Raw genomic sequence first — 16,526 nt, 5'->3', positions numbered from 1 at the left:
TTTCACCCCATTACCATGTGAAACAGACAGGAAGCCTCTCTCTGGTGCCCAGAGAAACTGTCACAGTGTTAGAGCACTCCCCGGTCCTCACACGCCAGCAGTCATCCCTGGGAAGGATTGACTGGAAGGATCCTGGGGGGATTGTAAACTGCGGGTGGCCGGGCCCACCCCCAGGGTCTCTGGCTCAGTGGCTCTGGGGTGGGCTTCAGAATGCATTTCCAACAAATGCCCAGGTGCTACTGCTTCAGGGACCCCACTCAGAGGCACTGTGCTAGAGAAAGAGTTCTTTACTACATGGGGGTCTGAATGGGCACCCAGTGTGGTTGGAGGGTGTCATCCGCGGTCCCTGTCTGTCCTTGGGGAGGCTCCAGGTAGCACAGGTAGGTGGTGCTCTTATGAAATCCCTGCATTGGCCCTTGAACAGCTCCTCTCTGTGTGTCCCCATCACCTGCTTCTTCTCTGGCCCTGTCTGCCCCTCCCTGCCTGTGTCCCCAAGTCGCCCAGGCAGGAGAGCTGCATTGTGGTGCTGGCAGTGGGTCTACCCGGCTTGGCCCCCAGGCTGCCAAGGAAATGTGACAAATTCAGTCAGGGCTCTGAACACTTGCCAGGACGCAGGCAGAGCTGGACGCCGGAGACAGAATTTCCAGACGATTGGCGGTGCTGTTCCTTTGCCCAACCAGGTGTCTCCCTAAACATCGTATGGCTGCCGCCTCCAGGACTTCTCCTGAGCTTGAATTTCCATGGGGAAAAAAAGACGAGGAGACTTCGTTACATGTCTTTGGGGCCTGCTGCTTTGTGTTTGTGGCTGCCATCAGATTTTCGTCTGGCTCTCCTGGCTTGGCTCTGGGTCTCCCCGGAGATCCTGTGCTCCGCTGAGCTCTGTGGGAACATGGTACGGTGCCCACCAGGTGACGAGGTGCTCTAGCTGTGGTCAGGCTCCCAGATGTGCTTTCCTGGATGTGAGTACCCTAGGCATACGTCAAGGGGAAATGCCTGCCTTCGGTCTTGCTAGAGAATGTCACTAGGGCATGAAGCTTCTTCCAAAAAAATTAATTAAATTCCAATTGTGGTAAAATACATACTAAATTTACCATCTTAGCCACTTAAAAAAATTTTTTTTTAAAGTTTAGTTGAAAGAGAGAGAGAGAGAGAGACTGGGGGAGGTACAGAGAGTGGGAGACACAGAATCGGAAGCAGGCTTCAGGCTCTGAGCTGTCAGCACAGAGCGGGATGTGAGGCTCCAGCCCATGAACCAGGAGATCATGACCTGAGCCTGAAATGGGATGTTCAGCTGACTGAGCCACCCAGGTGCCCCCCACCTTAGCCATTTTTAAGTATACAGTTCAGTATTGTTAAGTATATTCACACTGTGCAACCAAATCTCTAGAACTTTGTCATCTTGCAAAATTGAAACTCTGTGCATGAAGCAGTTCCCATCTCTTACCCCTTCCTCCTAGACCCTGAAGTATGAAGGTTTTTCTTCCCCTCTGTCTCACATCCTTTTTACCCCATGGGAAGCGACTGAGACTTTGGGGCTCATGGTTGTACAGGATGCACAGAACTGTCATCAGCCCAGCAAGGAGGAGACGGAATGTTCTGGAGAGGCAGATTGTTCCTATGGTTTTGCTGTCCTGAAATTTGCACTATTTCATGCAGATTCTTTATGCCTCCTTTATGTGCTGTGTCTCAGTACTGTTGAGAAGTGCTTTACTGTGTCATTCCTTTAAACCTTCTTTAAACAATATCTTTTAACATCTTTGGCTGGGGTTGACATTTTAGGTGATGAGTAGATTGCACCTTGAAGCCCTGTGCAACTTGCATTTTCTCCCTCAGAACTTCAGGGTTTCATTCTTCCTATTTTTTTCTTTTCATGTTTTGAATTGAGGTTTTCCAGTTTGGGCCCAATCCTACTGCTGAATATTTCTGGAAAAATTTGAATTGCAGCCATTGGGTGGTTCTCAAAATATCAAAACAAGGAAAAAGTTATGTGTTTTCCCCTTCTTCACCCAGGTTTGGGGATAGGTAATTAAGACATGACTTCAGAATTGGCCTACAGATGGTCCAGTGTGAAAAAAAAAAAAAAAAAAAGAAAAAAAACTGCTATTTTGTTCTTGAGGGGAAAAAATGGGGGGTGGGGATTAAGAACAGAACAACTAAACGTGTTCTGTTTTTCCTTGTGGGAAAGAATATTAAATTACACAAAGATTTTATTTTGCTTTAATAATAGTTTTCAAAGAGTAAGCTCTAAGCAATGAGACAGCTAATTCCTTTGTCACACAGATGCTCAAACATCGTGCGTGCCTGGCTTCTGACGTTTGTATGCCAGACGCTGTGTCCAGCTTCATGTGGCCTGAATTAACGGTGACTGCCCTGTCTGCTCTGGTGCTTGCTTTATGTTGCCACCGATGTACCAAGGAACACAGTACCAGCTGGAGAAAGTTCTAATGTCCCTGCTGCAAAATTCTGCCTCCTAGATTGTGTCTGTCAGAAAGAAAACAAAGTAGAATATTCAAAACCATGTGAAATAAGAGAAAAAGAAAAACTGTATGATCTCGCTTATAGGTGGGATCTAAGAAGACTGAACTCCTAGATACAGAGGAAGCGATGGCTGGTTGCCAGAGAAGGAGGTGGGCAGTGGCAAAGTGCACTTTTTCAAAAGGCTGTCCTCCCTGTTCTCTCTATATCTTAAACACCTACATGATCTACCCCTGGGGCACCCCCTACCTCCTTCTTTGTCCATGTTACAGGAAAGGGACCCACGGATCTTCACATTCAGTGGGCTTTTCCCATCCAGGTCAACTTTGATTCCTCCGCCTTGTTTGAGATTTCTTATCTCTCTTCCCCTTGAAACGCTTTCCTTTGATTTTTTTTTTTTGATATTGAGGTCCTTATAATTAGGTTCTACCAACAAGAGGTGCAAAATTGAGGGACAAATCCTCTTTTATTGCTGTGCCTCTATCTCCATGACGTGCCGTGGTTGGAATGAGGACTTTAGGGAATAAAGAAGGAATATGGTCTTATTGGCTGGACAAGCCTGGATATGAATTGGGGTCATTGTTGACTGACTGGGGGTATTGAGCAGGTGGTGTTATCTTGGTGAGCTGAGGGTGGTGGAGATAATGTCAAAGAGAAAAAACTTGATGGGTTGTGATGAGGGTTAGAGATGACACAGGCTGGCACATGGCAGATGGCTACAGGCATTGACCTCCCCCCTCCCCTACATGAAGGTCCCTTTCAACCTCCTGCATAAAAGCCAAGAATGGGAGTTTTGAGTTTTCTATCAGAATCATCTAATATCCATTCCTCCTTTCAGAATCTGCTGTCCTATATCTTTTTAACAACTGATTTCCAATCAACAGTGTGCCTTTCCCTCCACATCCTCATCAACACTTGTTATTTCTTGTCTTTTTGATACTCATCATTCTGACAGGTGTAAAGTCATATGTCATTGTGGTTTTGATTTCCCCTGATTGAGCATCTTTTCATGTGTCTGTTGGCCATCCATATGTCTTCTTTGAAAAAATGTCTGTTCACATCATGTGCCCCTTGGATTATTTGTGGTTTTTTGGCATTCTGACTGATTATGATTAACTGAAGTCCATAGTTTATTCAGACGTCATTAGTTTTTATCTAACATCTTTTCTCTGTCCCAGGATCCCATCCAGGATACTGCTGTATTTTTGTTAATTTTTATATTTACACCACATTTCTTTTTTCTCTCTTGACAGGTGTACAATATGTTTCAGCACCAGAGCCTTGGAAGTAAAGTGAACATCCAAGTTACCAAGCTTGTCCTGCTACGACAACGGCCTGTAAGTCCCCAGGGGTGCCCTTTAGAGTGTGCAGATGGTGCAACCGGTCTTGAAGTTTCCTGCTTGCTGTTGAGAGCTCAGGAGGTTGTCAGTCTCCTCTGTGGTCCCTGGCTTTGCAGATGGCAACAGCATGCCCTGGGCCAGGGCCTGGGGATGTCCAGAGCAGGGAGGGCAGGCACTATGACTCGAAGCTTGGTGTGCATATAATCTGCTTGGAATCTCGAGGGAGCCCTAAGCAGTGGACCTGTGCACATCCTCCCTCTACCCCTAGCACATCTCACGTGTGCAATCTGGATGGGGAGGTCTTTGGAAGCCCTCTGGAACTTCCAAATTTGGATTCACTGTAGAGTTGTTTTCTGGTCTTTCAGTTGAGTGCATTCCCACGTGATAACGTCGCCTTGCAGAGGCAGGCAATGAATTTGATAATGGGAGACTAATGCTTGGTTGGGTACACTGTTCAGTTTGCCAAAAAAAAAAAAAAAAAGAGAATAATAACATGGTCTTCATTTGAACTTACAAATAAGGCCCTGGTGGCCTCTCTCTGGGTCTCTGCATCTTCCATCTTCCTACCAGCATTAGGTTTGTATCTGGGGGAAGCACATCATCGAATGACATCCCAACAAGCAGCTGTCTCCACACTATATTCTGAACATAAACTCAGGCTTCCCTGGGTGTTTGCTTCTTTAACTGCCCTCCCCCACCCCTGATTTACTTTAGGCCAAATTGTCCATCGGGCACCATGGTGAGCGGTCCCTGGAGAGCTTCTGTCACTGGCAGAATGAGGAATATGGAGGAGCCAGATACCTCGGCAACAATCAGGTTCCAGGAGGGAAGGACGATACGCCCCCTGTGGATGCTGCTGTGTTTGTGACCAGGTACAACTGGATTTGGTCTGTAGCTGGAAATGTGATGGGAAAAAGACATTTCCCTCTTTGGAGGGGAATAGAGGGCTATTTGCTAGGAATTCAGGCTTGGAAATCAGACCTGGGGCCGCCTCTCTGAGCCTCAGTTTCCTCATCAGTAAAATGGGGATGAATGATAGTACCTACCTCTGAGTTATGAGGATTTAGTGAACGTGGGAAAATGCTTTTCTTTTCTTTTTTTTTAATGTTTATTTAATTGAGAGAGAAAGAGAAAGAGAGAAAACGCTAGTGGGGGAGAGCAGAGAGAGAGAGAGAGAGGGAGACAGAAAATTCAAAGCAGGCTCTGTAATATCAGTGCAAAGCCTGATGTGGGGCTTGAATTCATGAACCACAAGATCATGACCTCAGCTGAAGTTGGACACTGAACCAACTGAGCCACCCAGGCATCCCTGGAAAGGGTTTTTCACAGTGCCTGGCCCAGAGTAAGGGTATGATAAATGTTAGCCATAATTTCTGCTATTGCTATTATTAGTATAAAAGTACTGAAATCCTGGTTATCCAGGAGTCCCAAGCAATTCATCTACTACCTCTCCCCTGCACCAAATATAATGTTCACTGGGAAAGAGTTAACTTGTGTTTGAGGCTGCCTCCAAACTGGCTTAAACACACTATTATGGGGGCCGTGGATACCCCGAGTTCCTGTAGGAGGAGGTCCACGTCGGCACACGTGTGCTGTGTGCAACCCCATCCACGGGACCCTCTCAGGACAACAGCAGTGGGCAGAGATGCCTGGGGAATTCACATGGCGGTTCTACTTGAAGTAGGGAGCTGAGCTTCTTTCTAGACTACAGAGGTGGACTTTTCCAGACTGAGAGGGAAACCAGGGGCCAGCAGTGGACAACAGAAACCAGGGACAGCCTTGTTTCCACATAGGCGGCAGCAACGTTATCTTAGTCTGCCAGGGCTGCAGTAACAAATTACCACCAACTGGGTGTGTCAAAACAACAGAAATTTAGTCTTTCACCGTTTTGGGGGCCAGAAGTCCAAGATCAAGGCGTGGGCAGGGCTGTGCTCTCTCGGAAGCTCTAGGCAAGGATCTTTCCTTCTTCCTAACTTCCAGTGGTTGCCTGCAGTCTGGCATTTTTGCCTTGTAGATGCATCATTCCAAACCTCACCCTTGGAATGCTAAACTTCCAAGGTCACTACTTTGAAAGTGGTTTGTATCAAAACTATATAAAATGTACAGGTTCTGATGTTCGTGAGAACTTTCCCCATGTAGTTTCTTCCCTGAAGTTTCATTGCTTGGCTGGGTCAAGAAAGCACAGGCAAGTGGTCTTGGTTTGGGAAGAGTAGCCACTGCTCCCCTCCCCTTTTTTGTCTAGAGGCAATAATAAATGTCACTGAAATCGGTGTTGACAAAGCTTCTGGATGAGCTCTTGCACAAAATGCCATCTGCAGACGTGAATGCACCCTCAGCCTGAGAAGGCTGCCAGTTAGGATTTCTGGCTTTCTTTTCTTTTTCCTGCTTCCAACAAGCCTATTTACTGTATTGGAAATATTTGGTATAAACATGTTGGTTTTCTACATCTCACACCCATCAGGATGGCTGCTACCAAAAACAAACACAATAACAAGTGTTGGCAAGGATGCGGAGACATGGGAACCCTTCCTTGAGCACTCCTGGTGGGGCTGTAAAATGGTGTGGGTGCTGTGGAAAACAGTATGGAGGCTCCTCAAAATACTAAATACAGAATTACCGTATGATCCAGCAATCCTGCTTCTGAGTATATACCCAAAAGCATTGAAAGGAGGGTTTCAAAGAGCTATTTGTGTACCTATGTTCCTAGCAGCATGACTCATAATAGCTAAAAAGTGGAAGCTGCCCAGGTTTCCTTCGATGGATGAGTAGATAAACAAAATGTGGTCCATCCATGCAACGGAACATTGTTCAGCCTTATGAAGGAAGTTATGTCTTGTCACATGCGACAGCATGGATGAACCTGGAGGACATTACGCTAAGTGAAATACACCAGTCATAAAAAGACCAATGTTGTATGATTCTATTTACATGAGACACCTAGAACAGTTAAATTCCTAGACACAGAGTGTAGAGCTGGAGAGAAGAAGGAATAGGAAGCTAGTGTTTAATGGATATAGTTTCAGTTTTGCAAGACGAAAAGAGTTCTGGAGATTAGTTGCACAGCATTATAAATGCATTCAACATCACTGAACTGTACACTTGAAAAACGTTTTAAGAGAGTAAATTTTATGTTCTGTGTAATCACAATAAAACAGTTTACAATTTTTTTTCTGGTTAAGCACCTGGGGAGGGGCCGGGGGTGGTGGTCCTGAATGCATGGGGTGGTTCTGAGTATGGGTGCTGGGGAGGGGGGGATGTCTGGTGGCCCCGAAAAGCAAGGTTCCTTCTGCTGCAGGCAGCATCAATGAAAAGGCATCCTACGTCTCGGTTCCCTGAGGCCAGCTTGGGGCTGGGATTCTCTTTCCCGGTTTCATGCTGACATCTGATGAACTACCTGAGCAGTCGAGGTGCTTCCTCTCACCTGCTTCTGTGGAGCTGCCGGACCAAATCGGCCAGTGCCCAACCCGCTCTCTGGGTCCTCGCAGCTGTTAAATGCAAGGCCTCCCAGAAGGACAGGGGAGGCAGTGCCAGAGTCGGGGCTGGGAGCCGAGTTGGCTGCGAGGCATTGTTTAATAATTAGAGGCCGAGAGCTGCAGTTCCTAGGTTGGGATAATAACGGGCTGATGTTTTCACGTGGAAATTGGGTGCAAGGCAGCAGCTGCTCTTGAGAAACAGCCCCTTCCTCCCGGAGTAATCTGAGCTGAGGGTCTAATCACAGCTTGCACAGGCCAGGCGGTGTTTGGGGGCCAGTGTCCCCCAGTCCTGGGACTGAGACTGGCTTATGCAAGGGTTTCTTCTCTGCCCCCCCCCCCCCTTATGTGCTGTGGCTGAGCCCGAGAGTGCATTCTCCTGGACATCCACCAGCCCTACAGATGGCCAGCCGCAGAGATGTGAGCATGACATCATGTCCAGCAAAAGCTGCTGAGCCAGAAGCCACAGAAGCTGGCTTTCTGGCAGCTGCGGTCATGTCTGGGGCTAGAAAACACCTCTGAGTGAACTGAGTCTGGGACCATGTGGGACCCACACAGAGGACTGGGGTCCAGGAGGCTTCAGCACCTGGCACAGCTTTACCTTTGGCCGTGCATCTCCCTCAGGAAGCCATGAAAATAGGATTTCCCCCCAAACCCAGCTCTGTGCTCCTGGGAAGCACCTGGAGCAAACATGCAGGGCCAGCTTGGAGCTCAACCACAGGCACACCTCCTGCCATCCCTGAACCTTCCCCTCCACGTAACTCCATCACACTCCCCGGGAATCGTCTTCTCTTCAGACTTTGACCAAGAGGGTCTCTTGCCGGCTTTGCTCACGGTGAGGGCTCAGTGAGTATCTGTGGAGCATCACGTTACATTTTCCCGGGGTTTCCAAATACTGGGGAGACCAGGCCACCGGGAAGCTTGCTGGGCACATTGAAAGTGGTCTGGAAATGTATGTCTGCCAATAATAAAGGAGCCACTATTTATTAAGCCCCAACTGTATGCCAAGGCAATCGGTTATGCACAGGATTAGCTACATAAATTGTGGGGCCCAGTGCAGAAGGAAAATGCGGGACCCCACATGACAAAGACTTTCAAGATGGTGATAGCAGAACAGAAAAAACCATGTTGCAGGACGGGAAGCTTGTGAGCACACAGGCACAAAGCACACCGGGTCACAGAGGTCCACACAGCCTTCCTTCTCTTGAGGAACAAGCGGCGGAAAGGGAATGGACTAGAGACTGTAGAGTTGCGTTGGGACCTCACTTGAATCCTACAGCCCCTGAAAGTGGGTTTGGCATGAATTTGCGGTGGGAGCACCTGAAGATGAAGCTGCCCCTGCGGCAACATGGCTTGTGTTTTCTCTTCTGGGAAACAACCTTGGCAGGAAGAAGAAAGAAGAGTCAAATTTTGGCTGACTCTTTTAAGCCAGAATTCTTTTTTTTTTTTTTAATGTTTATTACTTTGAGGATGAGAGAGAGAGAGAGTGTGTGAGCAGGGGAGGGGCAGAGAGAGAGGGAGACAGAGAATTGGAAGCAGGCTCCAGGCTCCGAGCTGTCAGCACAGGGCCTGACATGGGGCTCAAACTCACACACTGCGAGATCATGACCTGAGCCAAGCCGAAGTCGGACACTTAACCGACTGAGCCACCCCCGTGCCCCTCTTAAGCCAGCGTTCTAATTGAGCTTGCCTCTGTCCTCTGTGAGCAACTGCATTTCCTCCCACTTCCTCAGGTGACGCAATGGATGATGTTGCAGGGTCCATCATTTGAGATCACCTGTTTCCCTTCAGGGAAGTCATGGGATGAGAGAATACACAATGCTCCTGTCAGCCAACAGCGCTGGCTATCCCCAAGATGGCGCCCGTGAAGTGGGCACCATCTTCTCGGTTCTGTTTAGTTCTTGACTGTGAGACTTGTGGTCATGTGTGATTTCTCCTTTTGCCCAGGCTTCAGTTGCTCATGCTGGGAAACCCTGGAACAAGGCATTGGGCCAGCTTGGTTATTTAAATGGAAGGGGTGTCAGATCAAGAATGTTGAGTTGGGGTCAGATCCATACCAGAGCAGCGAGCATATATATGTCCCTAATTTTACTTGTTTGTTTTTCTCTCTGCTGCTACTTCGTGCACCTTCTACTGCCTATTACTTAGTCTTTTAAAAGGTCATCTTTTTTTTTAAGTTTTTATTTTAATTCCAGTTAGTTAACATGCATTGTTATATTAGTTTTAGATGCACAGTATAATGATTCAACACTTCCATACATCACCCTGTGCTCATCACAACAAGTGTACTCTTTAATCCCCATCACCTATTCCCCCCCCCCCACCCCCGACCCCCCAACTCTGGTAACCATCAGTTTGTTCTCTACCTGAGAGTCTGTTTCTTGGTTTGTCTCTCTTTTTTCCTATGCTTGTTTGTTTTGTTTCTTAAAATCCACATGTGAGTGAAATCATATGGAATGTATCTTTCTCTGACTGGCTTATTTCACTTAGCATTATACTCTCTAGCTCCATCCATGTCGTTGCAAATGGCAAGATTTCATTCTTTTTGTGGCCAAATAATCCATTTTATGTATATACCACATCTTCTGTATCTATTCATCAACCGATGGACACTTGGGCTGCTTCCATAGCTTGGTTATTGTACATAATGCTGCTGTAAACATAGGGGTGCGTGTATCTCTTTGAATTAGTGTTTTTGTATTCTCACTACTGGGCATTTACCCAAAGAATACAAAAACACTCAAAGGTCATCTTTGACAAAAACAAACAAAAACAGACAAACAAGAAACCTCAAGGCTTCCTTTTATGGCTCTTGTGGTTATCCTCTCTCCATTTCCATGAAAGTTCCCTTGGTTTTGGGATAAGGTTATGAAAAATGTGGGGTTTGTGAAAACTTCCTTTTTCCCTTTATTAAGATTGTTTTACAATTGATGATAAAAATAGAAGGGCTTGCTAGGAAAAAATTAGAAACTTGTAGTAAGCAGAACCCACGGGCGCTGCTGACAGGATTGGTCCCCGCTCCTCCTCGATGTCTCCCTGGCCAGTTCTACGGGCCACACCTTCCGAGCTGCCCCAGCCTCTCCCCCAGGCTTGCCGGCTGTCTGGCACATCTGGTTTTGTACATCAGGACTCCAAGTGGAATCTGTGGGTCTAAGTAGGCAAGTGGAGTCTTTGACAAGCTTCAGGTGAGCCTGAAGCAAAGCCAGAGTCAGGAACGCACAGACTTTTATCTGTTTCCAGGGGATCCCACACAGCGCTGAGAGGCATCAGGCGCGGGTTACACTTTGGAGACAGATGCAACAGGACACACTGCACATTGGATTGGGATTGACATGGAGGGAGAAGGAGAGATGACCATACAAAGTTAGGTTAGGAGAGTACCTCATGGGCTTCTCTGTCATTGTGCCCTCTGTGAACAAATGGGTCAGATCCTTCCCTGAGAATAGGTTGTGACAGAGGGTAGGAGAAGAATTGAGGACACTGATGCCAGGGGACAGAGTGTCAGAAAGGGGAAAGATGGCCCAACCCAGACCTGCCATGTTCTTCCGTAACTTGGTTTAGTGTCAACCTTATCCGGCTGGCTTGTCCGGAAGAACTTAGAAAGTGAAATGAGACGTGGCTTCAGAACACACCTTGTAAACCTGAAGGAATTTAAGGGAGTGGGTGCTTTCTCTCAGCCCTCCATGGGCCTCCATGAGAAGATGAGCACGGGGCCCTGGAGGACCAGGCCACTGCTCTTCATGGCCGGTCCCAGGCAGGGCACTGCCCCAACCGCTGGTTTGGTCAGCCCCTAACTGTGGGAACTTTGGGAAAGTATCATGGGAACGCTCTGGTTTGGGAAAAGAAGGGCCCAGACCTGTTGTTTCACACATGAGTGGCTAGAGGCCACAGCGAACCCCTTGTACCTGTGGAACTGGGGCTGGACCAGTGCTCTTCTCACACAGCCACACACCCGGGGGATCCTGGGAAGCTTTAAAGGGCATAACTTTCAGACATTACTTTTGTTGTCTTCTCCTGTAAGTGCCATTTGGTCACTTCAGCATCTAAGGCCAGTTGCTGCCCATGTCGAGGAGCTTGTGGAGGTCACTATAGTTTGACGATAGTGAATATTAATCGTCTCTGATGCATGATTTGCAAATGTCTGCTTCAAGAACTTTCTCAGCTGTTGGGAGGGAGTCCTCCCAGCAACTGAGTGTTAGGTGGAGTCGTTAAGCTATAAAAGGGGGCTTTATGTGGGGTAACTGGGCCTACGAGGTGGGAACTGTGGATGGGTTACTCTTGACAAGTGGCTAATTGGTGTTCTTCACTATAAGCTGGGCCACCCGAACCAGTAACAGAGCAGGATAACCAATCGGGCTTCATTGACAGTGTTTTCTTCTCCCATTCTTGGGGGCCACTGCATACACCTGACCAGGTCTGTCTTTGTTTTTTTTCAGGACAGATTTCTGCGTACACAAAGATGAACCGTGTGACACCGTTGGTAAGTCTAGAGGCAGAATAATAATAATTTAAGGGGCTGCCGCCCCCCTGTGATAATCTGGAGACTTGGTAAGACTTCTAGTCTGGAGGGACTGTCCTCAGACACACTCTGCCTTTTCTGTTGCCTCTTTTCTTATAAATTAGTTCTTTGACTTTATTTTACTTCATTTTTTTTCCCCTGATAAATGTTGAGGTTGCTCATGGCAGAAGATGTCCAAACAGATGCTTAATAAGGAAGGTATGAAAAGTTAAACCATAGAAGGTGTCTCCAGGGGCTGCCTAAAGATGACTGTGGTAGGGGACACAGTTGGCACTGAGCCTCTTGGTCACTCATGCAGGAGGGGAACCCCCCCCCCACCAAGTTAACACAGTTGTCATGAGACAAAAGCTTACCGTTTACTCTCATGTATGTGGGTGATCTTTGCCAAGTGTCCTAACAGGTGACTGTATGGGGGTGAGACAGGTCTCCTCTGCCAGTCTGGGCACCAGGCTCGTTTCCTTCTGGTCAAATGGTACTGAGACCAACACGTGGCGCTGACAAGGCACATTTTTCTTCTTCCCCTTCCCTCCCTTCCTCCCTCCTTCTACTTTTGCTTCCTCCCTCAGCTTTTTCTTCATTTGCCATTTTTTTTTTCTCTTCTATCCTCAGTTGTATCTGGCTTGTTGTTGACATGTTGTAGGTTTCAAACTGGAACCAGTCTTTGAGCATAGGAATAGGGCCCTTGGTTAACAGAGGAAACCCCAAGATGGTTTCCAATTTTGACTGCTATAGCACTAACCTTTATCCACCAGGAGGTTGAAATATTGTACTGCCAAGAGCAAGATTCTGAACGTGATGTGCTTTGAATTGTAGTAAAACAGTATGGGACTGACAAATAAATATTGTGGAATTCAAATGTTTAAAAACCTGTGTTTCCTAGGGAGTCCTGGCAGTGGGTAATCCTGAGCCTTTGCTCTGGCTCGGCCACATATGAGCTGGGTGACCTTGATCATTTTAAACTAGGTGGCTTAAAAGGCCCTACAAAATCTAGTATGATGGGGGGTGCCTGGGTGGTTCAGTCTGTTAAGTGTCTGACTTCAGCTCAGGTCATGATCTCACGGTTTGTGAGTTCAGGCCCCTCGTCAGGCTCTCCCTGACAGCTCAGAACCTGGAGCCTGCTTCAGATTCTGGGTCTCCTTCACTCTCTGCCCCTCCCCCACTTGTGTGCACGTACTATTTCTCTATCACTCAAAAATAAATAAATAAACGTTACAAAAAAACCTAGTATGATGATAGCTAGCATTCATGTCACATTTTAGAGTTTTCGAGATGATTTTTTTTATCTTATATTCCACCAGTCCCCTAAACAAATCTGGGAGACAAGTGTCAAAAACTGCCCCACCAATCCATGCTTCATTGTCAAGGGCTGTCTCCATAAAGGAATCGCTATGCAAATGCATCATAAAATCGGCTCCAACAGAGGGATAGCTGACACCCGTCGCAGTCCAGTTGGGGCTTGAGGAAGACCAGTATCCCTTGGCAGAGCCAAAAAAGCATGTACTATCTCAAGGAGTGGCTGTTCCTTCCCAGCATTTGTTCACAAATCAGCTTCTTCACTTCTGCCCAGCAGGGGGTGGGGTGCGGTGGGGGTTGAGGCTGCTCCAGACCCCTCCCACTCCCTGTGCTAGCCTCTGAGGAGATACCCGTTGCATTGCCCTTGCCTGAATGTCTTTCCCAGAAGACTCTGTACCAGGCAGAGCCAAGCTCTGCCCTTCACCTGTGTGACCTGGTACAGGGCTTTCAAGTCTTGGTCACCACTGTTGATTGATTGATTGATTGATTGATTGATTGATTGATTGAATGCATGCATAAACGCAGATGAAGGAATTGCAGGTTTTCTTTCATATGATTTATAGCTGGCTTTCTTTAGAGTATATAATTTTCACATCAACCATCAATTGTGATTATGTACTCTATTTCAGACCCCCTGTTAAAGAGCAAACAGCTAGTTCTGTCTTTCTTCTTTCTTCTGAACTAGTTCACCTTGCTACTTAAGTCCATCTGCTAAGGCTATTCTATTGAAGTACCATAGATTGAGCTGCTTAAACAACGGAAATTTGTTGTCTCATGCTTTTAGAGGCTGGAAGTCCAAAATCAACATGTCGGCCCTGGTGGTTTCTCCTTGAAGCCTCTCCCCTTGGTGTGCAGATGGCTGCCTTCTCCCCCATGTCCTTAGCTGGTCTTTCTTGTGTGTGTCTGTGTCCCGACTGCCTCTTTTTTTTTTTTTTTTTTTTTTTAACTTAATTATTTATTTTGAGAGAGAGAAAGAGAGAGAGAATCTCAAGCAGGCTCCGCCCTGTTAACATAGAGCCCAGTATGGGGCTCTAACTCATGAACCATGAGACCATGACCTGAGCCGAAACCAAGAGTTGGACACTTAACCAACTGAGCCACCCAGGCGTCCCCTGATCACCTCTTCTTTCATGGATACCAGTCATATTCCATTAGTGCCCCACTCTCATGACCTCATTTAACCTTTGTTACCTTTTAAAAGCCCTGTCTCCCAATACATTTACATTGGGAGTTAGCACTCCAACATAGGAATTTGGGGGAGGGGGGCACAATACAATCCATAGCACTATTCGTTTGACACTTTGCATACTGCTGGGGAAATCTTACGTCCTTATGTGACCTCCCAGATGTGTGTGTCTCATTTCCTCCACAAAGTCTTTTAATTGCATGGACCAGCTGTAATAATTCTTTATGTGACAGCCGGTTAGCTCAGGGCTGAACTAGCCCCGTCTCTTACTTCCTTATTGCATGCTCTTTCCAATACCTCAGTGATTTTCAGCTTTTACAAAGGAAATGAATCCCTTCCTTGAAAACAAAAAATAGTTACATGGTGCTTTTGTTTTAATGTGTCATAATTTATTTGTACTATTAAGTCAGTTCGTAAGGACAATGGTGAGTCCAGGAAGAGAAAAATTTGAAAGCTGGGGTTATGACAGGCTTCTAGCAGTCTCATTTGATCTGTTTCTGTGCTTTTTTAACTTTTTATTTTGAAATAATTATAGAATAGCTGAAGGTTGCCAGAGTAATTCAGAGAAGTCTCTTGTACCTATCACCCCACTTCCTCCCATGGTTACATCTTATGTAACCGTAGTGTTATTTCCAAAACCAGGAAATTGATTGGCACAATGCAATGAGCTAGACTACAAATTCTACTCAGATTTCACAGGGTTTTTGCATGAACCCATTTTGGGGTATGTTTTTACATATGGTTCTGTGACATTTTATCCCATATGTAGATATTCATCCAACCCCCAGGAGAGTCAGGAGCAGAACCAGTCCATCACCTCCAAGTAACTCCCTTGGGCTGCTCCTGTAGAATCTCCCTTCCTCCCTCCCTGCCTCCCTCCCTTTCTCTAACCCCTGGCTACCATGTATCTGTATTCCATCTCTGTAGTTTTGTCATTCCAGCATCCAATTTATTTTTGTATTTTGTTTTGATTCCACGGAATGGAAAAAATAATCTGAATCACATAGATATGTGGTTGCCAGTGCTAAGAGATTTTGAACAGCTGCCTTCAAATCTCAGGATCCAGCTCTACCAGGAGGGCTGTGCCCTGGGTTCTGCAGAAAATGAGATAATGTGGTACCTTGAGAAACTTAGGAAAGCTTGGGAATCACCAGTGTTTTATAACTTGGCATATTACAGTGTTTTTTTGTGTGTGTGCTTTCTTGTTTTGATTAGGGTATAACTTACATATGGGAAAGGGTGCAAATCTTGGTGAAATTTTAAGTTATGCCTATGCGCTTTTTTGGTATTTATTGAAATAGTTTTAAAGCTGCATTTTGAATTCTGTTTTAATCTATTTTTAAATGGTGGTAAAATGTATATAACATAAAACTTATACATAAAATCTTAACCATTTTTAAGTGTGTGTTTCAGTGACATTAAGTACGTCCACACTGTTGTGCGATCATATGTATGTAGTCTCAAAACCACTACTCAGATTAAGGTATGGAATGTCATCTGACCCCTTCAAAGGTTCCCTCCTATCCCCTCCCAGCCACTATCCCTCCAAAAGCAACTTACCATTGTAAATGTTTTATTACTGTCCTGTAAAGTAGCTTAAAATAGATTTAAAAGTTAAATTTGAACGATCCATTTGGAGAATCTCTGAGGTAGTTAGTAGAATTTGGGGTTCTGTTAAAAATACTTCCCCTCAAAAAAAAAAGGTGGGGGCGCCTGGGTGGCTCAATTGGTTAAGCATCTGACTTCAGCTCAGGTCATGATCTCACAGCTCATGGGTTCGAGCCCCGTGTCAGGCTCTGTGCTGACAGCTCAGAGCCTGGAGCCTGCTTCAGATTCTGTTTCCCCCTCTCTTTGCCCCTCCCCTGCTCACACTCTCTCTCTCTCTTCAAAAATAAACATAAAAAGAAAATTTAAAAATACTTCCCCTCTACATTGTTCCATCTGCATTAGCCCATTTCAGCAGACCAGGACCCTGATTGCAAGGAGCAAGCAAAAAGGGCGTTTATCAGAAAGGGGCTGCCATGACGGTGGCAGATCTGGTGGGAACACAGCACCCTAGGCAGCCCTGGCAGGTGAGGCCATAGACACCATGCAGAGGTCAGTGTTGGGGCCTGCAGGGAATGGCCTCCATCTATACGCACAGCCAGCTGTTTTTCACCAGCTCCCAGGCCTGCCCTAGGTCACCTGCGCAGGATATGAGGGGGGCTCTGGCTCTTTGGGCTTGCGCAGGGGGGGCTATACTC

General features: G+C 46.4%; 1 protein-coding gene across 1 annotated transcript in view; it reads left to right on the top strand.

Moving 5' to 3' along the window:
• Positions 1-16,526, top strand: part of ADAMTS17 (ADAM metallopeptidase with thrombospondin type 1 motif 17) — a 343,084-nt gene that overhangs the window by 70,003 nt on the left and 256,555 nt on the right. Inside the window, exons 6-8 of the mRNA XM_042989202.1 lie at positions 3,729-3,812; positions 4,530-4,687; positions 11,722-11,765. Coding sequence (XP_042845136.1) covers positions 3,729-3,812; positions 4,530-4,687; positions 11,722-11,765 — 286 coding nt within the window. The remainder of the gene's footprint in view (positions 1-3,728; positions 3,813-4,529; positions 4,688-11,721; positions 11,766-16,526) is intronic.

This window comes from Panthera tigris, chromosome B3 (genome assembly GCF_018350195.1).
Source record: "Panthera tigris isolate Pti1 chromosome B3, P.tigris_Pti1_mat1.1, whole genome shotgun sequence".
Classification (NCBI taxonomy): Eukaryota; Metazoa; Chordata; class Mammalia; order Carnivora; family Felidae; genus Panthera; species Panthera tigris.
This window is presented reverse-complemented; position numbering and strand designations above follow the sequence as displayed.